The 22,638-nt window shown below is 36.2% G+C and overlaps 3 protein-coding genes across 10 annotated transcripts in view; 1 reads left to right on the top strand and 2 right to left on the bottom strand.

Annotated features, from left to right (window-relative positions):
* LOC119084841 (capon-like protein) overlaps positions 1-7,281 on the bottom strand; it is a 99,397-nt gene extending 92,116 nt beyond the window's left edge. For 2 of the 7 annotated variants that reach the window (XM_037194948.1, XM_037194943.1), the window contains exons 1-2: positions 7,194-7,281; positions 4,383-4,773 (exon numbers count right to left, since the gene is read on the bottom strand). In XM_037194948.1, coding sequence (XP_037050843.1) covers positions 4,383-4,484 — 102 coding nt within the window. In that variant the 5' untranslated portion in view covers positions 4,485-4,773; positions 7,194-7,281. Of the gene's footprint in view, positions 1-4,382; positions 4,774-7,104 lie in introns of all 7 variants that reach the window. The other 5 variants (XM_037194946.1, XM_037194941.1, XM_037194947.1 and 2 more) reach the window with 3 other exon arrangements.
* Positions 7,282-10,856: 3,575 nt separating this feature from the next.
* Positions 10,857-16,963, bottom strand: LOC119084881 (activating signal cointegrator 1 complex subunit 1). 2 transcript variants are annotated; one of them, XM_037195026.1, is made up of 7 exons: positions 16,730-16,963; positions 16,581-16,667; positions 11,841-12,102; positions 11,607-11,773; positions 11,452-11,539; positions 11,318-11,378; positions 10,857-11,145 (listed from the first exon to the last, which is right to left on the bottom strand). In XM_037195026.1, exons 1-7 carry the CDS (start codon positions 16,867-16,869, stop codon positions 10,913-10,915), a joined length of 1,038 nt encoding a protein of 345 aa, XP_037050921.1. In that variant the 5' UTR covers positions 16,870-16,963; the 3' UTR covers positions 10,857-10,912. The 2 variants fall into 2 exon arrangements, with proteins under 2 accessions (XP_037050921.1, XP_037050922.1); XM_037195027.1 differs by having other exon boundaries at positions 16,581-16,674; positions 16,733-16,946.
* Positions 16,964-20,559: 3,596 nt separating this feature from the next.
* Positions 20,560-22,477, top strand: LOC119084854. The gene is made up of 3 exons (XM_037194986.1): positions 20,560-20,794; positions 20,865-22,226; positions 22,295-22,477. The coding sequence occupies exons 1-3, from the start codon at positions 20,627-20,629 to the stop codon at positions 22,355-22,357; spliced, it is 1,593 nt and encodes a 530-aa protein (XP_037050881.1). The 5' UTR covers positions 20,560-20,626; the 3' UTR covers positions 22,358-22,477.
* Positions 22,478-22,638: the final 161 nt, after the last annotated feature.

The raw sequence follows: 22,638 nt of genomic DNA, 5'->3' as shown, positions 1-22,638 counted from the left end.
GTGAAGGAACAGACAATATTTGAAATTGAGAGCGGAATTGTACACATCACTTTTCTATCACCTTTTGCGAATATTTCTTTCGAGTTCGAGTTTCGTCAGTTTAGGGTTATAATTTAAAACAGGACCGGATCACCTCTACAATAGAGGAATCTGTGAAAACATACTTCACCCTCCGAAAAAATCTATTTATTTTTGAAAAGTAAAACCGTGGCCGTATGCCTTCGGCCATTAACAATAAAAATTCCACTTCACTTACCACTTCCTCTAAAAGAAAATGAAAACAATGTTTGTTATGCTTACTAACAGGACTTCCTTGAGATGTATAACAGAAAACTACAAACGATATTTAGGTGAATTTTAAAAGCAAACATCAAGAAAATTTATGGTTCAACAGAGTTGGAGAGACAAAGTAGGGAAGGTAGGATCGACATAAATATGTGAGTTGAGTATACATTATAGTGTGTTGTGTTGAAAGGGAAAAGAATTCATAAAGACAATTTTTTTGGGGAAAATATTTGCACGGGAAATGTATAGCACTTTAAAATTTTCTGTACATACGCAAAGAAAGACATCGTGTTCCGTATACAAGAAACGGAAAACTTTAACGTCACGTCATCAGACAATATTGAGAAATGAATTTTCGTTCGAGTGGCACACACAAAAAAAAGAGAAGAAATTCGCTGTGATAAATGAATTTTCTTTTCTTGTTAGTCAGTTAAAGTTTCCGTGTGTTCCAACAACGACTCTTTCACAAAAGTTATAACATTCTATTCTTTACGAAATGAAAGGCAAGAATTTAATGATTTCCTCGTTTCTCGCCTTTTATGGTAATTCAAAACATTCCATGCGACTACATTAACTGCTTCATTACCATACGAAACTTAAGTTGGAAAATGTTCCACAACTCTCAACGACTCCACATCAAATGATGGAAAACTTGTAATTTGATTTCCACCAAATTCACAATCAAGAACATGACGAACAACTTAATTGTTTATGTAAACTTCCAACTTCTGACTCATTAAAATATGCGAATGGTAGTTAGATATCTTTATTTGCATAAGATTTGTGTCGTAAGGGAAATCGACATTCAGCAGTGGAAACGTCGAGTTTATTTCCCCAAAATTTTGGTAGGTGAAAATCAATAAATAATTTGCCATTTCCAGATCGAATTATTGTCGAAAAAATTTCGGTTTGTGGTAAGAAAGATATTCATATTGCCCTCGAGACCAATCAAAGATCTGAATTTTAACGATTGTGTAGCGAAATTCGCATTAGTAGCATCGTATTTTCTACTATTTATAATGTTCAGTTTAACCACTGTCCGTGTGGGACTTTACATTTGAACGAAACAGCCGTAAGATAATTTTTTTTGTTTGTTTGTTGGATGCGATTGTGGTACCTAATAATATCTAACCAATAAAGAGATCAATAGAATTAATCAGATGACTATTATAAGTGTTTATCGATTCGATAATCGAGAGAGACGAGCCAAAATAACATATCGCATCTGTGTCCTGCTTTTGAAGAGCTTTTGTGAGCTTTGAGTTCACATTGTATTCCACTGAAAGCTTCCCCTTCTCCAATGGAATCCAAAAGAAGCTCAAAGCTTTCGCAAGCTCTCTGAAGCACACAAACAATGTGATACGTTTCTTTGGTTTAACATGGCAGGTCTAACTGGACGATGTCAGTATTTTTTCCGTACCAGAGACACTGTCCGTTTTCAATTCAACGGGACACACCTCTACTGAAAGCATAAGGAACGACTGTGTCTCAAATATTTTTCAGTTATAGACACAGGGTAAAATGCACACCCAATAAAAACGGCATAACACCATTGTTCACGAAACACGCATTTGTAAATAGGTCAGGCATTATAACCCGAAATGAAAGAAAAAAACAAGTTGCGCTACATTTTATACATCCCTTTCAGTCATTTATCTCTATTTACGAGGCATAATCTTCACAATTTACTCTACCGAATCATTTTCTTTTCCCCATCATAAAACGCACACAGTCTTAAAACGATACGGTTATGATGGGAAACATTCATTCATATTCCGGAGAGGTGGTGTTTTTCTTGCCTTTTTTACAATGTAATGCGTGATTGTTTGTGTATTTAATAATGGTAAATGCCTAAATGCGTAAATTGAACCCGAAAAGTGTAGTTAGAACGAAAAGAAAAATGTTTCTCAGATGGTATTTACTGTTCCGTATCTATTAATGAATCATTTATCACTGAGAGTGATGTGTGGACGGACGTGGAACAATAAAATGCTAGACTGGGAGAAATACACACTTGGATGGAGTGGGAAGTGCTCACTGCTCATTTTTGATGTAGATTTCAAAGATTACGTTACATTAAACCAGGGCCTATTTTAAGGATTTTCCAAAATTTCCTTAAAAAAAGTGTTGACAAACCAATCGAACCTGACTAGACAGCGTTTTTGTCGTGCAATGAAAACTTCCGTAACAGGAGGACACTATTGTTAGTAACAATAGTCGCTGAACAAATATTATGATTGTTGTGCAAGAAGAAAGGAAGACAGGAAATCTTCTTAATCTTCTTAAGTCACGCCGCAAAATGAAACGAAGTGACTATTTGCACCCGGGTGCAAATAGTCATATAAACACTATTTGCACCCAACTCCAACATAAATCCCGCTTTTGTTATGGAAAAATAAGAAAAAAGTGACCGTTTTACTAGGAGCGAACATACTCTGTTGGACTTTAGTAATTAGATTCTTCCTTTCACGAATCGGAACGAAAATACTCTGATGGACTTTAGTAATTAGATTCTTCCTTTTACGAATGAGTTCGAACATACTCTGTTGGACTTTAGCAATCAGATTCTTCCTTTCACGAATGGGAACGAAAATACTCTGTTGGACTTTAGCAATTAGAATTTTCCTTTTACGAATGGGTCCGAACACACTGTGATGGACTTTAGATATTAGATTCATCCTTTTTCGAATGAGTTCGAACATACTGCGATAGACTTCTTCAGGAATTAGATTTTTCCTTTTACGAATGGGTCCGAACACACTAGATCGCAGCTCAGATATTGAGTCTGAACCTTATCAAAAATTTATCTACTTCAAAAACAAGGTTCTGTTCTACTACAGATTATCGTATCAGTACAAAACCATCGGCAGTGCTTTGAATTTTCTTGTTTATCTACACATTTCAGGTAATGTGCTGTGTACTTGCCTCGATTGGTTCCATTTGTTATGTACTGATATTACTGCCGCTGCAGCAAAACAAGTAAATGTGACATTCTTTTGCAAATCTTGCAGAATCTAATTTTTTTGTACTTTTCCACACTGAAATTCTTTCTTTTTGTATTTTTGATAAATAAAAATACAATTTTCATTCACTAAGTACTTCCATTGTTACTTTTAACTTAAACGGCAGCTTTTTCTAATAGTTTCCATATAAAAAAAAACGTAATTTCCTTGGATTTTGATATAGTTGGGTGCAAATAGTGTTTATATGACTATTTGCACCCGGGTGCAAATAGTCTTTATATGACTAATTGCACCCGGGTGCAAATAGCATCTACCAAAATGAAAATACTACAGTGTTACATCCCGTAAAAAGTGAAGGTGTTCCTGATTCTCATGAACCAGTTAGGTCTTGAGAAGACAACACAATTCCCTGTCTTATTTTAATTGTGTTTTGTGACATCTACCGTGCTTGAAAAAATAACACAAAGTGGGAGCTTCATGTTATCCCACTAGGAGCAGTAGAGACATCAAGATCACACTAACAAAAATTTTCGAAAAACTCACCTGTTAAATTTGTCTCCAGGTAATCTACATTATCTGCCGCTGTGCTTTTTTGTATAGGGCGTTAAAGCTGTCACAGCTATTGTAGACTACCTGGAGACAAAGTTACCTGCAGTAGCTGAGTTTTTCGAAACTTTTTTGTTAGTGCAGCTGAGCTGTAAACCAGATGAATTTGGCGAAAAGACTATTCCCACAAAGTGTAATTAGTCTTTATTTGAATAATCGCACAAAGTGCGAATAGCGAATTAAAGACAAGAGGCTATTTGTGCGAATAGAATTGATTTACAGCATTGACTTAAATCATTAGATGATGTAACCGTTAACCTCCCGTGTGTTTTGATAGTTTGTAAAAGGGAGCAGTGTCTTCTACAAAGTTCCCCTAGAATGATGTCTAGTTATGGTTACAAAGTGTCAAAACGAGTGGTTAGCGGTTACAATCACATTCATTACGTCATAAAAAGCTTTTCAGTGTTACAAATTTGACTAGCCCTGAACATTCTCAATACCTGGACGAAATGATCAGACAGAAAAACATGACCGTCGTTTGATCCCAACAGTCACAAATAGGGGAAGTAATGAAAACTCACTACGAACCTTTGCTTGAAATGTGATCCCGTGGAAGAAAGCCTGTTCAGCATGCAATGGAATTCGCAAATCCTGTTCATCTTTGACCAAATCGTACGGCGTTGACGGCATATTGAAGTATCTCGATATCACTGATTCACTCAAGTAGTAATATCATGAAATGAATTTCATTTTTTTATCACTTTTTCTGTGTAATGATTTATTTATCTTAATGAATAGGTCGTCCTTATTTTTGGCACTCATATAATTTTAGTCGCGTTTCTCCAATTGGCTTTGTTATATCAGCTTTTTCTGTTTGAATTATTATTATCTTGGTGAAGTTCCGAAATGAAATTATTTTTAATTGCGTGTTTCCTTTTAACTTTTTCTTATTCAATTCTATGAATGGAAGAGGTGTTTGCTATTAGAAAAAGAGATAAAAATGACAATCGTTAGTCAAACGATAATTTCGATCATAAAGAGTACACCGTCCCGATTTTAATTATTATCATTTTTGGTTTGAAATTGTCGCTGTGTCGCTGTTTATTATATTCAATTGTTTTGTTCGTTATTTAACCTGTCAGAGACGGCAAGCAAATTAACAGTTTTACTATCTGATCTATTACTTCATTTGATCGAAGATTTTCAAAAAATAATTTCAGAAATTTTCGAGTCGATTAAGTCTTGAGCATATGATTCGAGTTTTATTTTTTAGTCATTTTTCGAATGCAAAACTATTTTATTAGGCCAGGGCACTTTCCGAAGACAAATCTAACAGAAGACCAGCGTTGTACATTTCGATAAGGAATTCTTTTGAAAAACAGCCGACTGAAATCTGACGCATTTTCCAGTGGAATTTTTTATGTGTGCACAGAAAGGTACTCGAACCTAGAAACCCAAATCAATTTCAAAAAAATTCTTCGAAACTTGCGTGTCTACTGTGAGGTGATCAAGAACCGAAAACTTACACTTTTCTTACCGAAATTTCTTGAGGTACACGAAACGTACATGGTAGTGTGGGGTGTCATTAGAAAGGTATTTTTATGTTGTTTCAGGGCATGTAGAAATTTCTGTAAGAAAAGTGTAAGTTTTCAGCCTTTTTCCGTTGAAAACGTCAACTGCACACATCTCAGTGTGGATGAATTTTGAATCCAATAATACCCTATTTGCCCTGGAAGTACATGCAATTCCTTTCCAATGGCAACCCATACGACCTTGCCCAGCTCGTGTAACTGGAGATATTTCTGTAAGAAAAGCGCAGGTTTTCGGTTTTTGATCACCTCACACTAGCCACGCAAGCTTTTCGAAGAATTTTTCTGAAATTGATGTTGGCCTCTAGGGTCGAGTACCTTTCTGAGCACTTATAAGAAATTCCACTGGAAAATGCATCCGATTTCGGTTGGTTTCAAAAGAATCGGTTAACCTTTGTGTACAAATCGAAGTAATAAATGAACAATGGATAAGGAGAGGAGATGAATCTCCATCAAGTGAAAACATTTGCTTAGTTTTTTGTTTTTATTGTTTCTAGCCATGAATCAACTAGTCACTCCGAACTGGGTAGTTTTTTCATTGCGGGTGAAAGTAAGCGATACAAGGATAAGCCATTATTGCTGTTTGGGCAATGCCTCGTCTAGATATAGTCGATTTTTCGTTTACAAAAAATGAAATTGCCAACCAGTTTCCTAACGAATCATATGAGTATCCAGCACACGACACTCTCGGATGTGTGTGCGCAATGATTTGAAAGAATCAAAAAATTCTGAAATATTCGAAACACTTAAAATTAGATCAAAAATTCTCAAAAAAAAGAAAGAATTATTTTCGTACTGCATCTGTTTGAACGGAACGTACAGCGACGCTACAACACACACACCGTGGACCGTGGGTTATGACGTCAATTATATATATTATTATATTAATCTCATTGAGGTGTTATGTTTTTGATTATTTTTATTTTAAAAATAACTTAAAGAAATGAGCAACACATCAGACAAAGTTTCGAAATATTTTCTAGCAAAATATACAATTATTACGTCAAAATCTCTTTTTTCTCTATAAAAAATTCAACGGAATTAAAACGATCGAATTTCAAAAATCTGACTGTTGTATTGAGAGAGCGATATAGTTGGAGACTTTCAATTTTATTGCAGAAATTTTCTTCTCGAATTTTTTTATCATTTAAATTATAGCATTTCGATAGATATCAAAACAATTGATATATGAGATTATTTGAAAAAAAGGACGTCACGTAATTTCAATGTAAAAAAAAATAGATTTTTATTATGCCGATTGGTGTATGCTATAATATACATGATGTCTACACGGGTTCCTCCTTAGTCTTATTCTTCGTTGCGTTTGTGTATTATTTATAAAACTTTATTTCTGTATGGTAACATCATCAACCGCCACAAATAAATTAAAACAAAAAAAAGAGAATTATTTCGCTTATTGAAGTAGACACTGGCTTTAGAAGATATTCGCTCACATTATTTTATTCTTAGAAATAGCAAAGTTCATGAATAACCGATTTTGTTTATTTTAACGTTCAAACTGAGAGCAAACAAAAAAAAAAACAACATTTCAATGAATGGCACTGATTAAACACTTCATTAAGTGTCTTCCTGTTAAACAGTCATCTGCATCAAAATTTGCATGTACCAAGAACCGCATCGAAATTCTGAATTTTAATCGAACCAAGCAAGAACCAATCTTAAAATTTAAATGAAAATTGACGAGAAAAATATCAAATTACTTCTTAGCACTCCATTCAAATTTTTAACAGAAAAATGTGTACTTTCTGTTTGTCAATACACACAACATTCATCAAAAATGTTCTTATACCGAATCTTAAATACAAGGAGTCAAAACAATCACACGACCCGAATGCAAACGTTTACGGCATGCAGTACGCCGAAGAACTGAAGTAAATCCAACGTTCAACACAACACAAAACTATACAGCCACATAAACACTCACACAGCGTTGTTCATCGTATTATTCTGTTCTTTGTTTTGTTACACATGCATCCTCGGTCTTGTCAATGTGTTGAGTTTGTGTATGAAAAACTGTCAAAGCGGTTGGAATTTAGAAAACGTGCTTTCAGTGAATTTAAGCATGCGTCACCGGTATGACAGTTCGTATCGGTATCGAATTGCAGAGAATTTTATTTTTGTTAAGTTGGTTTTTCGTATCACACTGTTTCAACTGCTCGTTACCATTAGCACTGATTTGAAGTGGTGTGTAATAGTTATTTACGTATCGATTGAGTAGGCCGAAAGAGTTACGTATTAAGTTTTGTGTGCTTGCTAAGAGGACCGAAAGTAAAGAAATGTCAATTGAAGGGGCGAAAGCGAAAGCTTTCGCCCCGCGAATTGACAGCTTTACTTTCGGTCCTCTTAGCAATCATACAAATAATTATTGTATGCTTGCTAAGAGGACCGAAAGTAAAGCTGTCAATTTAAGGGGCGAAAGCGGCGAAAGCGATAGCTTACTTACTTTCAGTCCTCTTAGCAAGCATACAAAAATTAATACGTAACTCTTTCGGCCTCCTCAATCGATACGTAAATAACTAATTTTACAGTCTTTAAATTATTTTGTTTTGCATAATTTGGAACAGCTGGTTTTGCTTCAGCTGGCAAACATTTAAGTCCGGTTTCCACTTCAAATAGCCAAGGCCGTTCAAAATGTCAATCCTCATCCACAGAGAATCCAACACAACCTCACTTTGAAGTTTTAACGACCAAATTTGTTTAAGTTGCGGTTATGTTTGCTTCTATGGATGACGGTCGGTTGTTTTCGGCCTGTCAAAATTCGTTTTTAACAGAAATTTAGCCTCTCTAATATGATCTGCCACAAAATAAACAAAATTTTTTGAACCGCCATTTTTATAAAAATGAGAGCCTCAAAAGTGGCACAAATTTAAAATTTTTAGTTTACTTTAAAGCGCATACAAGTAGGTCAAACAGATTTATAGAAATTCGCACAAATAATTGTCAAATATTGTTCTTTAATGAAAATAGATTAATAAACAATCAGATGAAACATTTATTTAGCAAAACCAAAATACTGTCAACAACCAAATTTCATTCATAAAATCTGATGACCTGATTTTTTTCAATTTTGCCAACGTATCCAGTACAGTGACTTTTCAATACAGCAATTCAGCACATCAAGAATTCGATGTTGTGCAAATTCAGTATGTCGACAAGATTTATGAATGAAAAATTGTAAAATCTTGCGTCCGTCGTAATTCAGCACTGGAAACCTCGCATACGTTGTTGTGTAAAAGCACAGTAATGTATGGTTTCCACTCAACAAAAAACTTGAAAACTTGAAGAAATTCCATTTTATCTCTCACACGGAGTACTTTTTTGATAAGTGGAAATCAAGCTTAAGTCTGTTATCTGGAATTATAAATTTTGAGAAAAACGTGTAACTGATTGCATTTTTGTACAGCTGCCATCTCAAAGAATCAACGACGACAAAAATAAACTTCACTCAATCTGATTTTCTGTATCAAAATGAATGCTAAAACAAATGAAGTAACAGATCAAGGCCCTACTTTAGTGAAGGGCCGTGACGCAAGTCCGTTCACACTGAAAAATGTAAAAAAAATTTCCGTAGGACTGAGGAACATATATGCACAACTTTTTTGACTTTTACCCCTCTGCTCATACTACCCTCCACTTATTTTATTCGTAATCTGAGCGTCCATACGAGTTCAACGAGCTATCACACACATCATAAGGTTAAGATTTGGCCGAGATATAGGTTTGTTCCAAGGTCATATGAATTGTCAAATTTCATCCACAGAACCATAACCTCAATAATGTTTCTGAGTAAATCGCGTAGGCGACGTTGTTCGATTTGTATTGAAATTGTCGTTGTTCGGGTTGTCAAAGTTCGAGTTTACAGCTACTTGGAACAAACCTATTAAATTTCAAAACTTGAAAAATTTGTATGAACAAATTGATTTCCATCAAATCACCTTTGTTTCCATACATTTTGAAATAGATGAATTTTACCAACATTTGTTACTTTGTCACTTTGTTACAACGAAACTTTTGAATTTACCGATGGATTTGGCTGAAATTTTCAGGGTATGTCAAGGACGTAATTCTAAGAAACTAATTTAAAGGAATTTTCATAACAGCTTATAATGTCGGAGCTATGAGCTTGTTAAGCTATTGAGCTACAGGACCCATAACTCGGAAAATACTGCAGATAGAAACCTCGTTTAAAAGACAAATTTATAGAGTTTTAGATTATAATTTATGCGTGTTTCATGGTTTCCCTAAAGAGTCGCTTATTTTGGAGCTATGAGCGTTTTAAGTGCGTTAAATTTTTGAATTTCGAGATTTTCGTCAAATTTTTAAATTTCGTAAAATTTTCGAAATTCGATAAATTTTCGATTTTGATCAACTTTTTGATTTTCGTCAAATTTCCGATTTTTGTCAAATATTTGATTTTCGTCAAATTTTTGAATTCCGTCAAATTTTCGAATTTGGTCAAATTTTCGATTTTCGTCAAATGAAAGCTGGAAGGTTCAGATCAAAGAGAAAGTTACATAGTTTTGTAAGAAGAATATTTTCGTTCAAATTGCACAATATGATCTGCGACCAAATTCTAAAAAATCACAACTTACAAAAGAGTTGATATCGCCCAAAACCACTTACAGTGGAGGTGTGACGCAAGTCCTGTTAACAAAAATTGTAGCCGAAAATTTTTAGAAAGAAAATTATAACAAAAAAAATTGAGTCATAAGTGGCAGATGTTGAGGAATGAAAATTTTTAAAATTGTGAAATATATCGCTTTAAAGAATGGAACTCAAACGGAAGAAAGCCGAATCATCTGCGACTTTTTGACGCGAATTGTTTTTGTTAGAATTTTCTTTCTAAAATTTTTCGGGTAAAATTTTTGTTGATTAAACTTTCGCGTGATTTCCTCATCAGCTGCCATTTGTGACGCATATCTTTTTGCGTGTTGAATCTGTAAGCGTCACCTACACCGATATCAGTTCTTTTGTAAGTGTATAACAGGACTTGCGTCACACCTCCACTGTAAGTGGTTTTGGACGATTTTTTATTGAAAATTAAGTGGCAGTTTAAACAAAAGAAGTAGCAGATTTGATATATCGCGATATGTCGGTCGTTTCTGAAAGGAAGACGCTGTTGCATTTCATTGGTTGTTCTTTAATATGGGGTCTTTGCAAAACTGTTTTACTACACGGAGTCTACGGGTTAATAAGACATGTAAAAATTTAAAAAAAAAGGAAAAAGTTAGACCAGCCACACAGAAGTGATCAATTCGCTGGTAAGATCAATCGATCCCAGTATTTGGGAAGAAATGAAAACGGTTGACGATCTAATTCAGTATTTGCATCAGTACTACAGCTTTAAGTGCAATTAGGGTTTATGGAGTTTGCGAATAAAACATAATAAAAGTTGTAAAAAAAAATCAGTGGACTTCATATCCATCCAAAACTTAAAAGATGAACATTCTCGCCAATTTTAGTGCAAACTGCCTGTATTTAACGAAAAAATGATACGAAAAAGTCGAATCACAATTTTAATCTGTACGTAGCTTCATAAAACCCATCAGTCGCCGTTGTGTATCTCGTGGACAAGTGAATTTCGGTAATATTCTGTGTGCCGAATTCATAGTCCGCATAAGTATCTAAAATCGATCGACAATCAAACGTTCTAGCATTATCTGCTTCGCCGCCGTTGACGAATCGCGTATTGATTAGGGTAACGTGTAGTTTCACTCTGTCGTATTGGCGTTGCATCAGACCTATAAAGAACATTCAATCATTACCGACGACTTCACTGATGCTTCGAGTAAGATAAAAGCATCGATAATCGAATTGTTCGGCGTTGTTGTCCGTCCGTAATATTCTGACAGAGAACTTTTCCAAGGTTAACAATCCCTCGATTAGCGAAACAAAAACTTGTGCCAACGTTACCTTTAGCAATAAATCGATTGACCGTTTCATCAGCGATTATCTGTAGCTGTGGACTGTCGACCTAAAAATGAATAACGAACCGTTATAGAAAAACAATTAAATTACCGAAAGCCAATTGCTCTCCTTCAATTTACCTTGCCATACAGAACGTTACAACTACTGGCATCATCGTTCATTATCTCGACTCCTCTAATGTTTATAGCCAAATTGCTCGAGGTTGATCTTTGAACAAAACACAGGAAATTATTCATCAGAACAGCAGCATTTCTGGGAACAACACACAACATACCGAATTTTGTCGACAATTGCCCGACTTTCTTGAAACAATTCCGTTGCCAGGATACGATCTGCACTGTTCAATAGCGATAGAGTGCCAAATGTTATGTGCAGCTTGTTGATGTTTTGGAACATTGACTCGTCGATACCGGTAATTGATCGGTTCAGTAAGATTTGATTCTGAATACGAGAAGCTCTTAAAGGCTGTTCAACTCCGACCACGAAGACCTAATAGGACCTCAAATACCTTAAATTGTACAAACTTTTCGCGAACAGTCTGATGTTTAACCGGTACACAGAGAAAATGAGTTTTTTCCTGTTTGGTCCTTGCAGCCAAAATAATCAATTCCAATCGACGTCTTGCCGAAATTACTGAACTTTTGGTGGAACCAACGATTTCAACGGGACCATCAACCCCTTGTTTTGGTATTTTGATAGTGGTTTTCGTTTCAAATTGTATGCGCTTTTTGGTTGATCCTTTGGCTCCCACTAGAACACCATACAGTATGCTACAATAGGAGAAAAACGTTTACAAAAAACAAGGCATCAGAACAGTCGGAGCGTTTGCTGCGACTTAGCCCCGTACGACCCGTAATCCTATTTCGTCCGTAACCATAATACGTCCGTAGCCGTAATACGCCCGGTACCCTAATACGTCTACAACCCTCTAATGCGTTTGTTACCAAAATGCAAGTCAAGTTGGGCATTGTCAAATTGGATTATATTAAACCGGGAGATAAAAAAATCAAAAAGGGAAATATTTTTGGAGATAAAAAATTCACAGTTGGAGATATGAAATTCATAAAAGGAGTTAAAAACAATTAATATAGGAGATATAAAAATCAAATTTCGAGATAGAAAATACAATCTTGGAGATAATAATTTCGTTTTGGAGATAAATATTTAAATTTTGGAAATAATTAAAATAGTAAAAGAGATAAATTAATTGAAAATGAAGTTAAAAAACATAAAAGAGGAGATAATATATATTAAAATGGAAATATTTAATTTAAAAAGTGAGATACCGAAATTAATAAAATGGAGATAAAATAAATTCAAAGTGGAGATAAAAAATTCGAAATTGCAGATAAATATTTAACGCGTTTACAATTGTGGAGCGGTTTGACAGATGGAAAGTTGGTTTCTTCGGCAAAGTTGTTGTCTGAAAGTGACCACACCACAGTGTACGCTTCTATGTAATAGTGACCACCCCCTCGATTTTTTTAACTTTTTGTGTGAAGCAGATGGAAAGTTGGTCTCTTCGGCAAAGTTGTTCGGTATTGAAACAGTGGTTGTGGTGTGGGGTGTAGAAGGGTACGGGTTTCACCAAATTGATGGTTTTCAACAAAGGGAAATGGAAAAATGTGTACGTGAAACGGAAAAATGTCTACGGGGAACGAGGTGTTTTTCGATAATAGGTGTTTAACACGCCGAGCGATCCGGCCCATTGCCCCGCAGCGAAGCGGAGGGCCGCAATGCGAGCCGGGCGCCGGAACGGTGTCGGTAACTTAGGTGTTAATTTTTTTTCTCTCGCTTCGTCTAATAATTAGTCTGTGTAACTCATTGCAAATAAAAAACGTTTTAACACGCCGAGCGATCCGGCCCATTGCCCCGGAGCGCAGCGGAGGGCCGCAATGCGAGCCGGGCGCCGGAACGGTGTCGGTAACTTAGGTGTTAATTTTTTTTTCTCTCGCTTCGTCTAATAATTAGTCTGTGTAACTCATTGCAAATAAAAAACGTTTTAACACGCCGAGCGATCCGGCCCATTGCCCCGGAGCGCAGCGGAGGGCCGCAATGCGAGCCGGGCGCCGGAACGGTGTCGGTAACTTAGGTGTTAATTTTTTTTTCTCTCGCTTCGTCTAATAATTTTTCCGGGGCAGAAATGTGCTGAAATTACTGCGACTGGCAGATGGAGTGTTTATTAGTCACAAACCCTTAAAGGGCCTTTTTACATAAAGCAAAGTCAGCTTTTAGTGACCATTCCCTCGAGCAGATGCAGAGTTAGTTTCTTCGGCAAAGAATTATTCTGTATTGAAAGAGTGGTTGTGTGGAAGGGACCAAAGTGTAAGCTATTGAGCTATTGTGTGTTACTGACCACCCCCTCGATTTTCGTATATCTCTTTTAAGCAAATGTAGAGTTGCGTTCGAACAGGTGTTTCTCAATAACAGGTGTCTGCCCGGTCTAGCTTGCTAGGATGCGACGTGGCACGAAGTGCCACGGGATGCAGACTAGTTATTGAAGAGTTGTAAGGTTGCAACTTCATTTCAGCTGCGGTCTGTTTTCTAGTTTTCGAACTCAAGGAAGATAAAATAGTTACAAATGTGAGTCGTTGTTCAAAATCCAGATACAAACCCTTGTGAATGGGTTAACACAATTCACCTTAATATCCATCTTAAGATATATAGTTCCACTGTTCTAACTCAAGTAAACAACTTGAAGCGCTGCAGGCTAATTTTTTAAGATTTTTCGATTTACCACTCATGTGTGCTAGATTCGTCTCTAATGATAACGATCTTCAACTTTTTTTTACAAAAACGAAAAAAGAAAAAAAAGTAAGATTTTGCGGTGAGGGTCAAACTTTAAAAGTTTAGGCTTTTTATAAAGTCGAACAACTATTACTAAAACCAATACTTTAAGGTATAGATTCTTAGAAATTTTATATTGTATCAATACAGTTAGAGACAATGCAATTTCAGGATGAATTTGCTTCAGCTGTTTTTAAGCTAATCCAAATATAAAAACAAAACTGTTTATAGGTTTCTTTCATCGTACAGTAAAAACCCAATGAAAGTATACTCAATAGGTGGGTAAATCCACGTATTTTGTGACAGTGATTTTTCTCTTTCACTCTCACAACATCACCACTGTATTGTAGCGATAGCGCTCTACAATATCCATTTTCACATTTGGTAACATGACTTACGGTGTGTTTTTTCGCATCTTCTTTGGTGCATATTCGTACATTGAAAAGAGACAAAATTCTGTTTTGGTAACATGACTTACGCTGGAATTTCCCAGGTATGGTCTAATGTCAAAATTTCTATGGAGTGTAGGAAATAGCAATTTCATATAAACAAACTCACCTTTCAATGATTTTAATTGAGAGGTGAATTTTTTTAGATAAAATCGCTATTTCCTCCGGATTGTATGGACATTGGAAAGACTGACTCGAAGGAGTGACGAGAGCAATTTCCTCAATCTATTTTACATCATGAAAACTAAAAAGGTGTTTCATAAAAAGAGGCCCTAGAAACCAAAATGGTCCAGGGCGCTGAATATGCTGGATGCGGCACTGTGCCTGCCACTACAATTTTGCACAATTAGAGCGCTTGCTATGAAAACTGACTCAAGTTTCAAAAATTTGTATGCACATTACATGACGTAATAAAATTCAAAAATTGAGATAATTTTCACTAAATTTTGGAATTAAAAAAATTAATTTTGGAAATAAATAAAATAAAAAAGATGATAAAAAACTAAATTCTGAAAATGAAAAATTTAGTTTTGGAGATAAATGAATATATTTTACAGATAAAAAATTTAATTTTGAAGATAAATATATATTAAAATGAAAATTTTAAATTAAAAATTGGAGATAACGATATTACAAAAATGGAGATAAAAAAAATTAAAATGAAGATATTAAATTCAAAAAAGGAGACGGTATGACTCCAAATTTAATTTTATTATCTCCTGTTTTTAATTATTTATCTGCAATTTCAAATATTTTATCTTCGACTTTTAATTTTATACCTCCATTTCTGTTTTTTATATCTCCTTTTTTGATTTTTATATCTCCCGTTTATAGTAATAAACGTCAAATTTACTGAAAGTGTTCATTTTTAAAATTGCGCAGAGCGCAATTACGAAAGCCCGTACGAAGTACCTCTCAAACAAAACCAACAATTTACGACATTATTTTAGAAACCCAAAATTTTTTGCCAACTTTCCATTGGGTATTCAATTACCTCTCAAATAAAACAAAAATTAGCAAAATCGGATGAGATTTACTCGATTTATGTGCAAAAAGCACTTACGGCCGAGTAGCGGCCTTAGTCCAAGGACCCAAATTTGAAACTTTTTTTGCCATCATTCTATTCGGCATTCAATTATCTCTCAAATGAACCAAAAACTAGCAAAATCGGAAGAGATTTACTCGATCTATGTGCAAAAAACACTTAGGGCCGAGTAGCGGCCTTAGTCCAAGGGCCCAAATTTAAAACTTTTTTTGCCATCATTCTATTCGGCATTCAATTATCTCTCAAATGAACCAAAAACTAGCAAAATCGGAAGAGATTTACTCGATCTATGTGCAAAAAACACTTAGGGCCGAGTAGCGGCCTTAGTCCAAGGGCCCAAATTTGAAACTTTTTTCGACACGTTCTTTTCGGTATTCAATTACCTTCCATAAAAAACGAAATCTAGCAAAATCGGATGAGATTTACTCGATTTATGTGCAAAAAACACTTAGGGCCGAGTAACGACCTTTGAGCCCTCCCAACAAGCCCACGTTGCATCTTACCCAAAAACAATGTTCAGCAACTTTGTTCTACTCGTCAATACCTTTCATTTGATATATCACAAGCAGCTATTGCGTGCGTATTTCGGTAGATATCGTCGAAAGACTGAAAAACACCTATAGGGCCCTAGCTCTGGAAGGGCCGACCCTACCATGCCCATTTTCGAACTTGACCTTACTTTTGTCGATACCAATCGGGGAAAAAAAGAATTTTGAAAAAAGGTTGTGATTTACTCAAGCTAGAGGGGTCACGGACAGACGGACAGACGGACATTATTTTTTTTGCGGATTCGTTATCTATGAACATAGACAAATGCTTTGCCCTTACCATCTGCCAATTGCACATGCCAATTGGGAGAGAGTGGAACAGAGGTAAATGGTAATGTCACAAACAAATGGTCTTCACCACCTAGTAGTGTGGAGATCACGACTGTCGGTGAGAATGTAAAATAAACGGTCGCACAAACCTTGGCACATCAAATGCAGTCCGAAATTGGTTGTTGGGCGCTTGGTCGATATCATAACATTCTTCATTGTCAAAGTCGTCGTCTTCACTGCAATAAAATCCATTCAGAAATTTAGCAAAGAAACCAGTCCATGAAATTCCAATATTTACGTCTGAAAAGATTCGAAACCTGCTCGGACGATCTCATCGACATTCCTTTTTCCTTCATTGATATCTGCTATTTCAACCGTGGGATTTACCCGATAACAACGACCATGAATCCACAACAATTGAGGAGCAATTATATCCATTCTGGTGGCAGGCTTTATATTGCGAAGAAAGAATGTTTTGCGTTTTTGTTTACCTGACTTCAATGAAAAGAACACAAACTGTCAATGTGTCAGATCAGTGCTACTGTACAACTAGTATTTTCTGTAAGCAGCGTTAGCAGACTAATAGACTGTTATGATGAAAGAGAAAGAAATATTTTGACAAGTACTCCAAGGCAAGTTATAAAACACGTTAAAGTTAATTCCGGCTTGTCAACTTTCGGCACCCTGGACCAGGCATGAGCGCCGACGGAGAAACCTCGGCGGCGGCTAGCCGAAAAAAAATTTTCGGCGGCGGCGAAAAAATCGGCTTGAGCCGGCTTAAAACGGCTCGGCTGGAGGTTCCTTTTAACTTTTTTTCAAAATAAAAACGTTTAGATAAATTCATGGAAAATGAACTAGTAAGCATGAAAATGAAATTGTACGGAAAGCGAAAATGTAGGTAGATTAGGTTGTTCAAAGTGCAAGTGGAACTGGTCTTGTTACAAGCAAGTCTCTAAGTCTAAGGTTCACTAACACGTCAAGTTTTATTGCCTCAAAACTTGAACTAAATGGAAAATCATGCTCCGGTACACTCATTTAACTCATTAAGAAAATGGTTTTCGAGAAGAAATCGAAAGCTCACGAAAATCAAGTAAAAATTGAAAAGAAAAAAAATCGAGAAAATTCGCAAAGATCGATAAAGTTTTCTCAAATTTGTGAATTAACTGATTGTGCGCCTTCGGCTCGTTCCGCAAAGGTCATACTTGCCAAAACAACAAACTTAGAAGCGAGGACGTAATATACCATTCTGGAAAATTCAAGAAAATTTTCAAAATTTTCTTAATTTTGAAAAAAAAAAAATTCAAAATGTACTTGAGCTGCATAGGATCAACAGGAATCTCGGTTTTCAAAATTATTTCACACATTCACCTTTCGAAATCTTTATTTCATTTTCCAGCCGTTTCAAGCCGGCTTGAGCCGTGTTTTTGGCACCGGCTCGGCTACGGCACGGCTTGCTCAAAAATGGCCGGCGGCGGCTTTATCGGCGGCTTACTTTCGGCGGCGCTCATGCCTGCCCTGGACTTTACTTAAATCGTCGAGGAATGCCTCCAAGTAAATTTCTAAAAATCTAGAATTCCGTTTTGGATTTTTAGAAATTTATTTGGAGGCATTCCTCGACGATTTAAGTAAAGTCCAGGGTGCCGAAAGTTGACAAGCCGGAATTGACTTCAACGTGTTCTAGTCTTCGGTTCTCTCGCTCTGGTCATAACAGTCTATAGTCTGACTCACGAAAATTTATTTACAAGATTATGGTGTTCGCCTTAGGCAAATGCTTTGGGGGACATCATGCAGATATGGGGGAACACACCTTTTCCATCATACCTTGAAATTGACCTAAATCGAATTTCTATGGCCTACCATAACCTGCATCAAGGCGATCAAGGCTGTCACCTCCCTTGATGACATGGTGACTTTTATATCTAAAATCATCAAGAGTGATGTGATCTTGGGTTATCTAATGAAATGGCTACTTGCGTGACTTCCACAAAAAGTATAGCCTTGAATTCTGTAGAATATTAGTATTAGTATTGATAGTTCTTACGAATCTGTTACTCTCGAAGGGTCACAACTTAAATTATAAGCTTGGGTACAGCACTGCTATACTAGCACGAACATAGAAAATATTCGGAGGCTGATGAAATCACAGTAAGCACTGTGTTTCTGTTATACAGATAGAATACTTGTTTTCGTTGTATGAGTTAAAACATACAACACAAACAAACCTAAGCGGTAGCTCGTATCACTAAAGCCTCCAAATTTGACACTTGTCAATTCAGTGCTCATGCTAGTAGCAGAGCTGTGGCTTGGGGTAAATTTTACTATTAAAATGTTTTTTTTTATCAATATTAGAATAGCTCAGCTCAACCGGGAAATGATTTTATTCAAAAAAGTGAGGTAAAGTTAACTTTTTACTGCACTGATCAAAAACTTAAAACCACAAGTTTTTGAATAAAATACCTTAAAAAGGGGTAAATCGGCTACGCCTCGATCGGCAAATTTCACACAAGAAGTACCTTTTTTATCATTTGCCCCATTCGTAAGTAATGTATTATTACCGTTTTGACAACTTAAATGTAAAATCAAATGTGTATAGAGGGATTCTTTTGAAAAACAGCCTACCGAAATCGGACGCATTTTCCAGTGGACTTTTTTATATGTGCCTAGAAAGGTATTCCACCCTAGAAGCCAAAACTACTAGAAGTTGAAATGTTTACGTGTCCATATTTCATCGTAGATGCATTCAAACCACATAAGACCCTATTTAACCTAAAAGCACATAAAATTACCTTTCCAATGACATCCCACACGACCATGTATGTTCCGTGTACCTCGAGAAATTTCTGTAAGAACAGTGTAAGTCTTCAGTTGTAACCTTCAACTGCACATATTTCAGTGTGGATGAATTTTAAACCCAATAAGTCCCTATTCGGCTCAATAGCACATGTAATTACCTTTCTAATGACACCTCACACGACCCTGTACGGCTCGTGTAACTGGAGAAATTTTTGTAAGAAAATTGCAAGTTTTCGGTTTTTGAGGACCTCTCGCTAGCCACACAAACTTCAAAGAATTTTTTTGAAAGTGGTTTTGGCTTCTAGGGTCGAATACGTTTCTAGGCACATAGAAAAAGTCCACTGGAAAATGCGTCCGATTTCGGTAGGCTGTTTTTCAAAAGAATCCCTCACAGTTATAAAAAGTGAGGAATTATCACATTTTTGTTTTATGTAGGATCTGATATTGCTACGCCCACAGATTCTGACAGCTGTTATATAAAGAAAATCGAAGACTAGTCAATTAAAACTTGCCTTGGGGTACTTATCAAAATATTTGCTTCTCTTTTTCAACATGTTACAATGTGAGCGAGAGGACCGAACACCAGTTTGTTAAAACCTGCCTTGGGGTACTTGTCAAAATATTTTCTTCGCCATAATAGTCTATTGGCTGCATTTTTTGATTTTTTCGAGGTTTTCTTTGTCACTGTGCCTTCACACAGCTATACGCGAAAGTGACAGATGCGAAATTTTTCTTTTGTCCTAATGTCAAAGAACAAAAGAAAAATTTCGCATCTGTCACTTTCGCGTCGTTGTGTGTACGCACTGTCACTTTATGCAAACTGAGTATTCGTTCTCTTGGGACTGAAAAGATTTTCCTAGAAAACGACTACAGAATTTGTTAGATTCTTGTAGCAGAAGATAGAAAAGTGATTTTGAAAATGCGAAATCTCTGTAAACGGTATACAGTCCTACCGGCTTTTATTTACCGGTTGCAATATCTCTCTGCATTTTCTTCCTTTCAATAATAACTCGATTGAAAGTTTTGATGACAAATTCAATTTTACTCGCTGTGTGTAAAATATACATGCTAGTTGTAATGTAACTAATAATATTGATCTCAGATTTTCCCTCCCACATTAATTATTAGAAAACGTGACACCAGAATCCGAACTACAGATTGCCTTAATTTTTGGAAATTCTCACCTTATCGAAATTAACATCTTACTGATGCAATGCGTGTCTTGACACCCATTTGAAACACAATTTATTTTTAATTTCTCTCTCTCTCTCTCATGCTCTCATTTCCACACCATCAGTGAAAATCGAAAATGAAAATTTCAGTAAACAACAACCGTTCTATTAGTGTTCACCGCGCTCGACTTTACGTAACGTTACAACATCTATAACTGGTTCAGTAGAAAATGATCGAGGAATTAGAGGAAATCAATGTGGATCATTTCGCGTTCGATTATTTCAAAAGAAATGATAACAAAAAGTGCATTGAAATATCTCATGGAAATCGGTTGGAGCCAGTAGATCGGTTTTTCCTATTCATTGATCACTCAGATTGCAGTCCAATGTGTTTTGTGGTACTATTCCTTTGAAACAAATATTCTTCCCATTTTCATTGTTTTCGTTAATTTATTGCAAAAATTGCAGAATGAAAAAATATCGAAGACGGAAAAGCAACTCTCCAACATTGAGAAATTCGATATAAAAAGCTATCGAGAGAAAAATTGCTACAGAGCATTGGTAACGGCTAAAAATATCCACGTATACGAGTTATACTTATCGGTATGTCTTACGGAGAGATGTCTTTTACTTCCTATACATAAGATTGTCGACAAGGAAGTAAATTTACCGAACCAGCAATGCGATTCGGGCGATTCGGTAAACATAACTGACCTTCTTAAAGCGGACTGTTGGCTTCAAATATTTTCGTATTTAAATCTGACCGACTTGTTTCAATTATCTGCCGTATGTACCGATTTTCGTGCGCTCGTTCAGCACAACAGAAAAGTGAAAAATCTGAAAAGCTTCCATTTCAAATTTTACGACAAATATTTCGAAACGGAGGGAGAGGCGATTTTTGCCGACAAATCTGTGAGCAAAATGAGTGAAGTCTTAGAGTGCATTGGTCAAAATTTGGAAGAGATTACAATATCGGTGGGTAGAACGTCGAATGAAATCGGAATTTTTGATTCATTGATCCGTAAAGTCGGTCCCAATTTGCATACCCTGCGACTATGCAATTTCTGTTGGCTGTCACTAATACTGGAAAATACGTCCAGCAAGGTGCTCGGACAAATTCGAACGCTGTGCTTGGACAGTCAGTACTATGACATACCGATAATAGTCGAAATTAAAAAGAAATTTCCAAATCTTGAAAGACTAAGCCTTCATGGACGCTGGAAAGTGGTCGATTTCACTGATTGGTCAGGGATAAAGGAATTAACATTGGACCGGATAATTTCACTGAATCATGCCAGTTGGATGACGTGGATAGTAGATGTGTCGGATCATTTTAAAAATCTGGAAACGTTGAAAATATCAAACACAATGAAGAGAACGATTCCGCTGGATAGCGTCGGACGTCTGCTTCAACTAAAAAAGCTAAGGAATATCCAAATCGAGGTCGTCGACACCAATTGCTTCGACATTATTCTGAAAATGACTCAACTGAATTCGGTGAGCCTTATCTTCTACAAATCCATTCAGGAATTAATTGAAAATCGATTACCTCAATTGGCGTACTGTTTGCCCGATTTGCACCACTTCGATTTGACTTTGAAAGAAGAAGCATTCATGCCAAGAGACGATTTAGTTGAGTTCATTTCGTTAGCTCATCAACTGAAATCCGTACATTTGATCAACGATACGATCAAAATTTTCCTGTTCATCGCGCCCAGTTTCTTGGAGGAAATTCTAGACGCACGCAAGCGATCACAAGCGATTTGCAACGAAAAAAGTCGGTTGTTGGTTGCATTTTCCAAATGTTTTATTGACGAGAACGTTTTTAAGGTAAGGGGGCAATTGAAAAATGATTGGCTGCAACGGCATTTATATCTAATGGTTGATTGTTTTGGCAGGATGCATCGAACGCCACATTCCGAGAGTATATCGTGGTGAAGAACTATACGCGGCCGTATTAAACTGATTCGAGACCAAAATATAAATAATTTGAAAGAGTCAATGTCACATCTGCTGTAATAATAACGTATCGCTTGCAAATATATATAATTCAGGGAGGTGTACATAGTTCTTTCGGTTTCTATGCGCAGACCACAATGGATTGGGTAAGTTTATCTCACTTATCTCAGGCAGTTCGCCAAGACATGATATCGCAAGTCATCTGAAAATGTAATCGGAAACGTGATCAAGAACAGGAAAAGGAAAATATTTTCTTAAGAGCAATGCACCCTATTGCAAACTT

The sequence above is a fragment of the Bradysia coprophila genome, unplaced genomic scaffold, assembly GCF_014529535.1.
Source record: "Bradysia coprophila strain Holo2 unplaced genomic scaffold, BU_Bcop_v1 contig_94, whole genome shotgun sequence".
Taxonomy (NCBI): domain Eukaryota; kingdom Metazoa; phylum Arthropoda; class Insecta; order Diptera; family Sciaridae; genus Bradysia; species Bradysia coprophila.
Note: the sequence above shows the minus strand (reverse complement) of the source record. Positions and strands in the feature narration are given on the sequence as shown.